The following is an 11,308-nucleotide window of genomic DNA, read 5'->3' as shown; positions in this document are numbered from 1 at the left end:
AAACCAACAACGCGGGAATGTTTCGCTTTCTCCCCCACCGGGGCATTAATCACAAAAACTCAGGCCTTGCTTGCACGATTTATTCTTGCTTGGCCCCCAGCCCACGGGGCGAGGGGAGCCTTTTCTTTACACGCATTGGCTGCGGGGCCTCCCCAGTGGCCGCCCCCGAAACACCGCCGGTGTTTGCCGCCTCCGAAGGTGGGGGAGGGGGCCTTGGACCCCTAGTCCTTCTCTTCGCCGTGGGTGATGATGTAGCACAGACTCCTGTAGTCCAGGTTGCCACACACGTCTGGAGGGAAAGCCGCGAACATCTGCTTGACCTGGGGGAGGAGCAGGGAGTCGGTCGGGAGCAGGGGGTCACCCGAGGCCGTGGGGCACAACATCCCTCCCCTCTCTGCGGTCGGAGGCAGGGACGGAGGGCCCAGAGGCCGGGGTCCCACGGCCGCCCCCACCCACCCTTGTTCTCATCCAAGGGGGTCATCACCCCAGCATCTGAGGAAGAGCGATCTCCAGAGGAGGGGCTGCTGAGATGGGCCCGCGGCCGGCCCGCACCTTCCAGAAAGATCAGCAGCCCCGGGGCGGAGCCCTGAGAAGCCCGCACTTACCTCCTCCTCACTGAACCGGTCCGCCTGGGTCATGAGTTTCTCTTTGATGCTGCTCAAAGAAGAGGAAGGGCCACGTTCAGGGGAAGGGCCACCCCGGGCGTGCGCGCGCAGATTCCGGGGGTCATGAGGGCAGGCAAGCTGTGGGGAGGAGCCCTGCCCCAGGAGGCACCAACCAGATGTCTGTGTCGCCTGGGGTGGACCCCTTGCCTCTCGGCCTCAGTTTCCTCCTTTGTAACACACACTCTCCTCCACACATCAGGCGGGGACCAAAAGAAGTGAACTTGGGGCCCTGACGTGACCTTAGGGCCCGCTCTGATGTCCCATCACGCAGTAATAATCAACCTCCAGGTCACGGAGGGGAGCCCCTCTTTCTCGGTTCTAGATGGACCACTATTCCAGCTGGTGCCTCTGGCTGACGTCTACACCGGGCTTTCGAGAGTACAAGCTGCTCGCGCTCAGCCATGTCCTGCCCGGGTCTCATTTGCTCCTCCTGGCCCTGGAAGTGAGTGCCAGCGGTCCCCCAGCACCAAGGGAAACCGAGGTTCAGGAAGGGTAAGGATTTGTGGTGGCGGGTGGGGCCCGTGTCCCTGGGTGGTCCTGGGGAGCAGCTGTCCTCGGGGCCCGGAGGAGCAGGAGGTGGGGCAGGACAGGAGTAGATGGGCCCTCAGGGGACGCGGCGGGCGGGGGAGGGACCCCAGGCCCGAGCGCCAAGCGTCCCGTGGCGCCAGCATGGCAAGCCCGCTAAAGGCCGACGCACATTTTCCATTATTTACGTTACTGTGGGACAGTCACAGTTTCCAGCTCTCCGAGCTGGGGACTGTTCACAGACTCCGTCGCTGGCAGAGCCTCTGCTGTGGCCTGCCTGGCGGGCAGCCACGTCCTCCGGGTCCGATACCCTGGGGGGTGGGGCCTTGGGGTCCCAAACTGGGTCCCTAAGGTGTTCCTGGCCCCGCACTGGTGGACCCCGACCACCGCGGGGGTTGCCCTCAGTGCCTCCCAGGGTCCCCCAAGATGGGTGTGGGAACCGTGGACCCCTGGAGGAGGGGTGAAGGAGAGGGTCCCAGCCTGCAGGAACCCCCGAACGTCCCCTTGTCTACCCCTGGCGAGCATGTGACTCACAACTTTGGGGGCTGGGGGTCGGTGAGAAGGTGTGAGAGTAGACAGACCCTCCCTGTTTCACCACTGCCCAGCCCCCCACCCCCACCCCTGTTATGTGATGATTCTAGCAGGCAGCAAATCTAGCCTCAAAGTCAAGGCCTCAAGCATCACAGTAATCCGCCAGAAAGCCCGTGCCTGGGGAGGAAACTTGCCTGTGTCCGGGTTACCCACAGGCCCGGAGAGACCTTGGAGGCTCTGAAGGGACCGCCCAGGGACAGTTCCATGTCCTAATCCCTGGGCAGGCTGCCCTTGCCCCCAGCCCTTAGCTCTCTGCTCAGTGCTCTCGCTGGGCTGAGGATAGCAGGCATCTGAGCCCCCACCTCTACAATGCCAGCCCAGTGGCCCGCCAGACAGCTGCCCTCAGCCGCTCACGCTGCGCGTCCCCAGCTGAGCTGGTCCCTTCCCGTGTCCCCTCCCCCATACCTCTCCCCAGAACCCTGGATCCTATTGGCACTGGCCTCTGGTGTTTCAACGACCCATCGGCTCCCCTCTGTCCCCACCCTCGCGATGACCGTAACCCCGTCCTTCCTCCACCAGGCTGGGAGTCATCTCGCCCCATCTAACTCCACCTCAGGCTCTCCCATGCCCCCAGGGTGGACCCGGAGTCCAGCCACCCCCTGGCCAAACTCGCAGTGCCAAGCCCTGGCCTTTCACCGCCGTGTTCCTGCATCTAGAATGTTCCCTTCCCCAGCCTAGGCAACCCATAGTCGCCCTTCAAGGCCCCCCTCTACCGCCACTCCCTCTCGCCACTGGGAAACCCACCCCTGGTGACTCCGTACTCCCTGTACAGTTCCACACAGAAGTGGGGACACTGAGGCCCGGAGAGGGGAAGGGGCACATCGAGTGACGGCTCAGCTGGGCAGGGCGGCGCCCTCCTGGCTCCCGGTCGCACGGTGCCTGAGCATCGGGTCGGGAGGACACTGAGCCGCCATCCAGCCTGACTTCACTCCAGCTCACTTGTCACCTGAGCCTCTGGGGAGAGAAAACCCAGAACGGAGGACAGAGGGGACTTACAAATCAGCCTTGACGAAACCTTTCCCTTCGGTGTCAAACACCTTGAAGGCGTGGAGAATGGTCTCCTCTGGGTCCGTACCTGGAAGCAGGACGCACAAGGCAGGGAGAGAGCTCGGGTGATGAGGCCAGGCCAGGCCAGGGCTGGGCGGGGGCTGGGGGTGGAGGGGCTTCCTCCCCTGCAGAGCGGGGGCCAGACCCAGTGGGAGCAAGAGAAGGGAGACTCCTGAGAAGCAAGGAGTGGGAGCAGCAGGAAGGGCTGTGAGCGGCCTGCCCCGCGGTGCGTGGACACCCCAACTGAGCACTTGGTTCGTGCCTCCCCCTCCTGACGACTGGCCTGAGTTTGGAGACGGAGGAACTGAAGCTCAGAGGTCGTGATCAGTGAGGTGGGGGCGGGGCACAGCCAGAGCAGTCCCCGCTTGACCGGCCCCGCAGCGCGGGTTTGGCATCAGAAGCGCGTCGACTACCACAACAGGGTCGAACGCCCAGCCCCCGGTTGTGCAGATGGGGAAACTGAGGCCCAGAGAGACTCAGGGTCTCGCCCAAGGCCTCACGGCTTCTGGATGACGGCAGGTGACCCGGTGACCCTTGCCTGAGCGCCTTGCCCTCTGCCACACTGCCACCCTGCTCACCGCAGCCCAGGGACGTCCCCTTCTTTCTTCGAGGCCCAGCTCCGTCACCAGTGAAATGGAGGCAAGGACGGTGGTTGCTGCCCGCCTCCCGGGATCAGTTGACAGAGACGGGTCGTCAATGGTAAAGATCTTGTCAAACACGGATCGATCACGGTCACAGACACCTCTGAGTGCGCCGTGCCATTTTATCTCACGGAACCCCCAGGACACCCCGTGGGGTAGGTATTGAGGTCCTCAGTTTGTCAAAGAGGAAACTGAGGCAGAGGGGGGCTCTGCGCTTGCCTGAGGCCCCCACTAATGAGGGGAGGGAGGGTTAGAAGCCAGGTCTTTGGACTCCAGAGCCCTCGCTTGTTGTGCTGCTCTGGGCTCCTGCCCGGCGGACTGGAGCCTTGCTAGGACAGGAGTCTTGCTGTCCGGGTCATTCGGTGCCTCTGAGGCTGGCCGAGCGACCGAGTGCTGGCCTGGGGGCTCATGGAGGGCGCGGCAGTGCGCTTCCTCTGGGGAGGGCAGCGGGGAGCCCGTGTGCCTGGCCCAGGGGCTCAGCCCTAGGTCCAGCTGGGGCAGAGCCCCAGGCCCTCACAGCCTGGCTGCGAAAGCAGAGAAGGGGTGCCCGAGGGATTATGGTGGGGGGCTGGGGAGAGCTCTCGGCCTCCCAGGGTTTTTGAAGAGCCCCGGCAGTAGGGGCAGGTGGCTCCAGCCCACTTTCCTGAGGACCAGCTACCCGGGGCTCAGGCCCAGTGGCCGGACAGTGACCACAGCCCGATCCTCCCGTCCCTCCTCCCAGAGAGGCTCTCTGCCCCGCGGACTGCGAACCTCACCAGAAGGGGTGCAGTGGCCGTTGGGACCAAGTGTCCGCGCCCCAATTAGAGGATGAGGCGGTGCCTGTCCTAGCCCCCGGCTCCTGTCCCCACCACTGGCCAAGCGTGCAGGCTCAGCCAAGTTCACATGACAGGCTCAGATGGAACCCCTGTCCCGCCACGCCCGCAAAAAATGAGAAAAAGCTGCAGTCTCTTGGCCCTGCCTGGCCCTGGGTCATAACTGTTAGCTCAGCCGTGCACGACATGAACTTCAGGCCTCCCTGCAGAATCACCGGCCGGGGTCACGCGTGACTTTCCCAAGAGCGGACCCTGGGCCCAGCCCCTGGGTCCCAGTTCCAGCAATAACCCCTAACGGCTTCCCGTCCGGAGGAGGGCCAGGCCCAGGCTCCATGTCTGGCCCTCGGGCTCCTCGTCGCCACCCGTGGGGGGGTGGGGCTGTTAGGTCACAGGTCAATTGTTGGCCTTCTAGCTCCAGGATCAGGCGGGACAGTGAGGACAGCGTGTGTAGAGGTTATTGTACCTTCTGGGAGGACACAGCCCATGAAGGTATTACGATTTCTTGCCAGACGCAATCTGTGATGCAGCTGCTGGGGGTTCACCCCTGCAGTGGGGTTGATGGTGGCCCCCAGAACATACGCCCATGTCCTCGTCTCCGGAACCTGGAAATGTCACCTTACTTGGAAAAAGGGCCTTTGCAGATGTAAGGAAATGTTGAGATGGGAAATCACCCTGGGCTAATCACCCTGGGCTGGTGGGCCCTAAATCCAGTGACAAGTGTCCTGCTGAGCTCAAGGCAGGGGGAGACGGACAGGCAGAAGAGGAAGAAGCAGTGTGGCCACAGAGGCAGGATCTCCCCTAGAGCCTCTTGCCAGATGTCGGGCTTCCAGACTCCACAACTGAGAGAACACGTTGCTGCTTTTGCGAGCCACCAGCTTGTGGTTATTAACTAGAGTGACCTCAGGAAACGAACACAACCCCATTTTACAGACAAAAAAAACGAGGTGCAAAGCAGACGAGCCTTGCCCGGGGTCACCCTGGGGGTCAGCAGCCACAGCCCAGACTGGCCATTCCTTCTGACCCTAGAATCTTCCAGCCCAGGAAGATGTTACTGAGGGGTGGAAGGTAGCTCACCGCGGCCCGGAGAGAAAGGGACAGAGTTGCCCTGACCCCAGGGTGTGGTGGTAAGAGCTGGGAGCCGTGGTTAGGTTCTCTCCCCCGCCACTTTGATGCTGGGACACCCGGGGCAGGGGTGGTGACACCCCTCAGCCCCTTGATCCTTTCCCTGCAAGCTGTGTGAGTGACCTGTCCAGCCCCGGGGTCAGCCACAGGAACTTCCAGAACCCCCTCCAGTGCCCCTGCTCCCATCAGCAGTGGGTAATGAGGCAGAGCAGGTAAGACGAGCCCGGGGGGTAGGGAAGCGGGGCTGGGGCCCGTCCTGATGGTGGGCGGAGGGTTTTCTCACAAAACTGTCCCGTTGGCGCCCCCCACCCCCAGCCCTGCAGGCCGGTGTTATTACAGTTACCGCTACTCTGTGGTGTAGAGGCCCCTGGGGTGGGGTGTGTGCACCCAGGGGCCTGGCATCTGGGGGCTACACCTCGCTCCCAGCTGTCCGCACACAGGACCAGGCGGCCCAGCCGCTCTCCAGGGCCACCCGGGGCCTCACTCACCCTTCAGCTTCTCCCCGAACATGGTCAGGAAGACAGTGAAGTTGATGGGCCCGGGGGCCTCCTTCACCATGGCCTCCAGCTCCTCGTTCTTCACGTTGATGCGGCCTGGAGGAGGGGAGCAGTGGGGACACCCAGGAGCATAATGAGGGACAGAGGGGCCCCTGCCTGCAGGCAGTTCCGGGAGAGCAGAGCTCAGGACCAGGGAGCGTCCTACAGGGTCTCCCAGCTCGGCTGTCCTCAGGCCCTGCCTACCTTCCCCGGGGACCTCAGGAAGGGCGACACATTCAGCCACAGTCAGCGCTCCCAGCCTCCCCCACTCCCGCCACCACCTCAGCCTCCTTAGAAAGGAGAACCAGTTGGCGATTATCCCCATTTTGCAGATGAAGGAACTGAGGCCCAAAGAAGGCTGGAAGACCTGGGCCTCGGGGCTCATGGGCCCCGGGATGAGGTCAACTGGAGGTGGAGGACTCGGGTTCCCCATGGTCCCAGCGGACGGTCACATCTCCAGGAGCTCCAAGTTCAGTTCAGACGGGACTTGGTTATGCCCTCTCTCCCCGGCCTGACCCCCACCCCATTCATGCCTGAAGGCCTCTGCCTGGGCCCTTAGAGGTGCAAAACCCTCCCCTGGTAACCAAAGCCGGGCAGCCTTGAGCCCTGCAGATGTGTCCAACCTCTTGCCCCAGCATCCCCCACTGCTCTCTTGACCCCTGATCCCACTCGGGCCTTCAAGGCCAGGCCTTTGCAAGGGCCATTCCCGCACCTGAAGGAGCACCCCCCCCCACCCGCCAACCTTCCAGGCACCGGCTGCCCCTCCCCTGCCCCCCGACGGCACCCAAGCCCCTGTTGTCCCCAGCTGCCCGCTCCTCCCGGGAGGGCTGGGCTCGGTTCCGCCCCAAGCCCGGAACCTCCACAGCTGCTGGTCACGCACCCAAGGCAGCAAAGGTGTCTCTCAGGTCCTCCTTGTCGATGAAGCCATCCCGGTTCTGGTCCATGATGGTGAAGGCCTGGTGAGACATGGGTACTGAATGGCCAGCGACCCAACCACCTGAGCCCCGGCTCCACAGACCCCTCCGGCCGGCCGCTGTCCCGGCTCAGATGGCACCAGCCAGAGAGCGTTGGCTAACCCACTCTGCTCCCGCTGAGTGCCAGGTGCCACGCCCGTCCCTCCCCCTCATGCTCACAGCAACCCCATTTTACAGAGAGGGAAACTGAGGCTCAGAGAGCAGAAGGACTCTCCCGAGGTCACACAGCAAGCAAAGGAGGGGCGGGGGCTGCCCAAGGAAGACAAGTCACACCTCTAGACGGGGAGGGGCACCGGGGTGCCCCCTGAGAAGGGTGACGTCATCACCCCCAGGGACTGAGGGCGACCCAGGCCTCGCCAGCCCCATGGGTGCTTTTCGTGTGTTGCATTAACCCTCCCGGTGGCCCCAGAGGGCACCGACCAACCTCTTTAAACTCCTGGATCTGGGACTGATCAAACATGGAGAAGACATTGGAGCTGGCTCCGCCCTCCGCTCTCTTGCGGGCCCTTCTCGGTGCCTGTGAGATGCCAGCGGGGGGCATTGCAGAAACCCTTCCTCTGGAGGTCAGCCAAGCACCCGGCCCGCCCTTTCGTCCCACCTCCCAGAGTGTCACAGTCCCAAACGACACGGCCACCCCCGGCTGCGGGGTGTAGCAGACAGACAGGGCTCCTGAGGAAGCTTTGCGGATCCGCTGAGGCCAGGGGCCTGGGGGCCCCCTCCCCACCCCACGGGCCAGTCAGTGGCTTCCTGAGCTGGCGGGGGGAGACCCAGGCAGGACAGCAGAGAGGACACCGTCCGGCCACGGCTCCCTGTGTCCATCCCATCTGCGGGCTCCCCTGCGCCCACCCAGGGCCCGGCTCAGAGTGCGGATCCGTCGGGAAACGGCTGCCCAGAGCTCAGGGCCCATCTCCGCAGCAGGTAGCGCAGGCGGCCACCCACGTGGAGGGTCTCCGGCCAGCCTTCCTGCCTCCACTTGCTTCCTTCAGGATATCAGGGGCCCGAGAGCCCACTGCTACGCATTCCCTGAAAGCTTTGGGTCCCCAAGATTCCCCCAGGGGGCCTTTCCCTCAGCAGCCATCACCAGGGCTCAGGCTTGGCTGGCGGTGCAAGCAAGGACAGCCCGGGAGGGGGAAGGCGGGGTCCCCACCACGGACAGCGGCTTCCCGCCCCCAGCCCCCCACCCCCAGCCCCCGCCTCCATCTCAGCGGGCACCGCCCTCCGTGCCAAGCCCCCTGCCTACCCCACCCCAGAGCGTGGGCTCCCCCTGCACCCCAGCCCCTGTGTGGTCTCCCCTCCCCGAGCTCACTCCTTCCCCCCACCCCCACTCCCCCTCCGGCTCCCAGGCTGACTTATAATTAGCTTTTACTGGGTGCTTTGTCTCCACTAATCCTTTGAAAGGGGGCTGGCAGGGTAGCCAGGACGTTATGATGCTGTAAAACCTCTGTAATATTTATAAATCCCTTCAGACATCATAAAGAAAGGAACCTCCCTGAGGAGCTCATCTCACATAATTACATATACATTTCCCTCTGATTAATAAAAAACAATCACTTCCGTCTGTGGGATATTCTGCCCTTTCTCTTCTCAGACCTGCCCTCGACCTTGGCTTCCCCCATCCCTGCCTCAGCCAGCCTTTCATGTCCCTCTTGTGGAACGTCGCCCCACTGTGTGCCGGGCCCTCTTCCAGAACCCCCAAGAGGAGACGGGACCCTGAGCCCCAGAGCCCTGACCTGCCTTCTGATCTCCCAGCTGGGACCCCGGCCAGCCCAGCTGTCTTGGAAATTGCCTTTTGCACTGTACCCCTAGAAAATAAAAAATCTTCTGAACGGAACACCTCGGGGCAGAAGGGGGTCACCGGACCTGAGTTCTAATCCTGGCTCTGCTGCCCACAGCCCCGTGATATTGAGAAAATCAGTGGCCTTCTCTGAGTCTCAGTGTCCCCATTTATGAAACCAAGGTAATGCCTCCTTCCGAGCATCAGGACATTTATTAGGCACCTGCTGACCTCCAGCCAGGCCTTGTGCCCAGTCCCAGGGACCCAGAGCTGAATCAGGCCCTGTCTTGTCCCCAAGGAGCCCCCAGTCCAGCCGGGAGACAGGTGATCAGTGGAGAGCGATAGAGGGAGAGGCAGACACTGAGGACACAGAGAAGCCCCTGGGCCACTGGGCCACTCAGGGCAGACCTCCCGGAGGGGGTGGCTTCTGAGCTGAGGCTTGACAGCCGGGTCCGAGTTCTCAGGCCAAGAGGAAGATCGAAGGTGTGAGACACAGAGACGTGAAAGAGCGGTGCTGTTGAGACCCTGTAGGGACACCCAAGGGGCTGGAGACAGGGACAGGGGGAGGGCAGCAGGACAGGCCCCATGCCAGTGTGCATGGGACCCAGGCTATCCTGGAGTATCAACCCCGACCCCCCCCCCCCCAGGAACCATGTCCTCTGTCAATGGGAGCAGAGCCCTGCTTCTGCCATGAAACCTCTAAGCCTAGCCCCCTCCTTCCTCTGCCCTCCTCTTCCTCGTTCCTATCCCCCACCCCCGCAGCTTCAACTCAGCAGCCCCCCCACCAAGTCCAGGAAGCAGAGACCCAGATCAGGACCTACGTGGATAGACTGGCCACCCGTTAAGGACCGTCCAGGGTGGGCCAGGTGCAGGGACAACATCGAGGGTGAAGAAAAGGTCAGGACTAGGGACATGAGGTCAAGGTCAAGGATGTCAGTGAGAGAAGCAAGGTCAAGGTCAGGGTGAGTTCAGGCATGAGGTGAAGGTCAGAGTCACAAATGAAATCAAGGTCACAGGATGAGGTCAGAGTTGAGGAATGAGGTCAGGGTCAGGAGGCAGGGCAGCCCCAGCCTACCATGGTCTGGAGTGCTCCCTCTGGACGCAGCAGCACTGGGGGTTCTCAGGGAAGGCTCTTTAAATAGTGCTCCAGATCCGGACAACAGTCTGGAAGGTGACAAAGGACAGGATGAAGGCCTCCCTGCCAGGCACCTGTCTGGGGCCACTCGGAGTGGGTGGGCCAAACCACAGGATCTCCGCCTATACTGGGCCAACCGGATCTCTGCGCCCGAGGGACAAAGGCCCAGGAAGGGGCACTCGGCCGAGGACACACAGCATGTTGAGGCCTGGAACTAGCTGGGAGGACTTGGCCTCGGGCCATTTGAGGTCAGGAGAACTTCCAAGGCAGGGCCACCCCGCACCAGCTGGGGAAACTCAGGGCTGCAACATGGCCCAGCCCCTTGAGCTATGTGCCTCTCAGTGGGTCACCAACCTCCGGCGAAAAGTGGCAGGCAAGCCCGTGTCACCCCCGTCAGCCTGGGGAGAGGGTTTCTGCCTCAGCCTGACCCACAAGACCCCTCAACCAAGACGACTACTGCCTCGTGGTCATCAGTGCTACCATTGCCCGCTCCAGCCCTCCGTCCGTCGACAACGTCCAGGGAGATGAAAACGCAAAGAGATGGACAAAAGAAAAGTGGAGGTGACCCCGACGGGGGGAGAACTGGAAAATCAGATCCCCATTCCTCTCTGGCCAGACATACCCCCGGATGCGGCCCATCTCCACCAGGCCCGACCCCGCCCAAGGATTCTCCAGGAGATGGGCCAAGCCGAGTCCGCACCTGCCCCTGGCAGGCCCCCGTGTGTCCAGGGCAGCCCAGCAGCCCCCGTCTGCCCGGCCAAGTTGGCTCCCATGTGGGACCCACCACGTCTGATCGGCTGCCAGGGCCGGCATTGCTGGGCTCAGGCAGTGAGCCCACCCGTCTCCAGGCGCTGCACAGCTTAACTGTCCCCGGAGCTGGTCTCCAGGCCTCCGGGCCCCAGTACGGCTGATCCCCGCCTTGGGGGAGGGGATGTGATGAGTAGCTAACATTTATAAAACACAGAAGGGCAGGCCACGTTCTAAAACGTGTCCTCCCAGTGAATCCTCGCCCCATTTTCCAGGTGAGGAAACTGAGGCTCACACGGGGTAAAGTCACTCATCCAAGGCCGATAAGTGGTGGTGCCAGGATGAGTCTCTCTTTCTAGTCGTTCCAGAAGGGTGCTTCTGGAAGGTTCTGCCCATCCCAATGCTCACCTCCCTGACCTCCCTGAGACCTCTGACGTAATCCTCCACCCTGATCCGGGGCCAGGACTGCCATGCTGTCCCCTGGCAGGGACCAGCCACACGCCCCGCAGGTGTTCAGCAGGCTGGGGTGAAGAACCCTGGGGTTCAGGTCCCCGTCCTGCCGAGACTGCTGCGGGAGATGGGCTGGGTAAGTGTGGCGAGGGGCCTGCCCCTTTCTGGGTCCACGTGGAGGGGCCGGTGGCCACCGTCTGCACCTGCTACAAGGGAGCCCCCTTTCCTTGCCGGGTCCACGAGCCTGGCCCTGGGGCTTCCTGGCCCTGGGCTTGCTGAGCAGGGAGAT

The 11,308-nt window shown here is 62.8% G+C and overlaps 1 protein-coding gene across 1 annotated transcript; it reads right to left on the bottom strand.

The window, feature by feature from the left end:
• Positions 1-221: 221 nt before the first annotated feature.
• Positions 222-7,454, bottom strand: MYL10 (myosin light chain 10). Its single transcript, XM_030300460.1, has 6 exons — positions 7,338-7,454; positions 6,820-6,895; positions 5,892-5,996; positions 2,778-2,856; positions 606-654; positions 222-320 (listed from the first exon to the last, which is right to left on the bottom strand). The coding sequence occupies exons 1-6, from the start codon at positions 7,452-7,454 to the stop codon at positions 222-224; spliced, it is 525 nt and encodes a 174-aa protein (XP_030156320.1).
• Between the last annotated feature and the right edge of the window lie 3,854 nt (positions 7,455-11,308).

The sequence above is a fragment of the Lynx canadensis genome, chromosome E3, assembly GCF_007474595.2.
Source record: "Lynx canadensis isolate LIC74 chromosome E3, mLynCan4.pri.v2, whole genome shotgun sequence".
Taxonomy (NCBI): Eukaryota; Metazoa; Chordata; class Mammalia; order Carnivora; family Felidae; genus Lynx; species Lynx canadensis.
The sequence above is the reverse complement of the archived record's forward strand: the minus strand, read 5'-3'. Positions and strand labels throughout refer to the sequence as shown.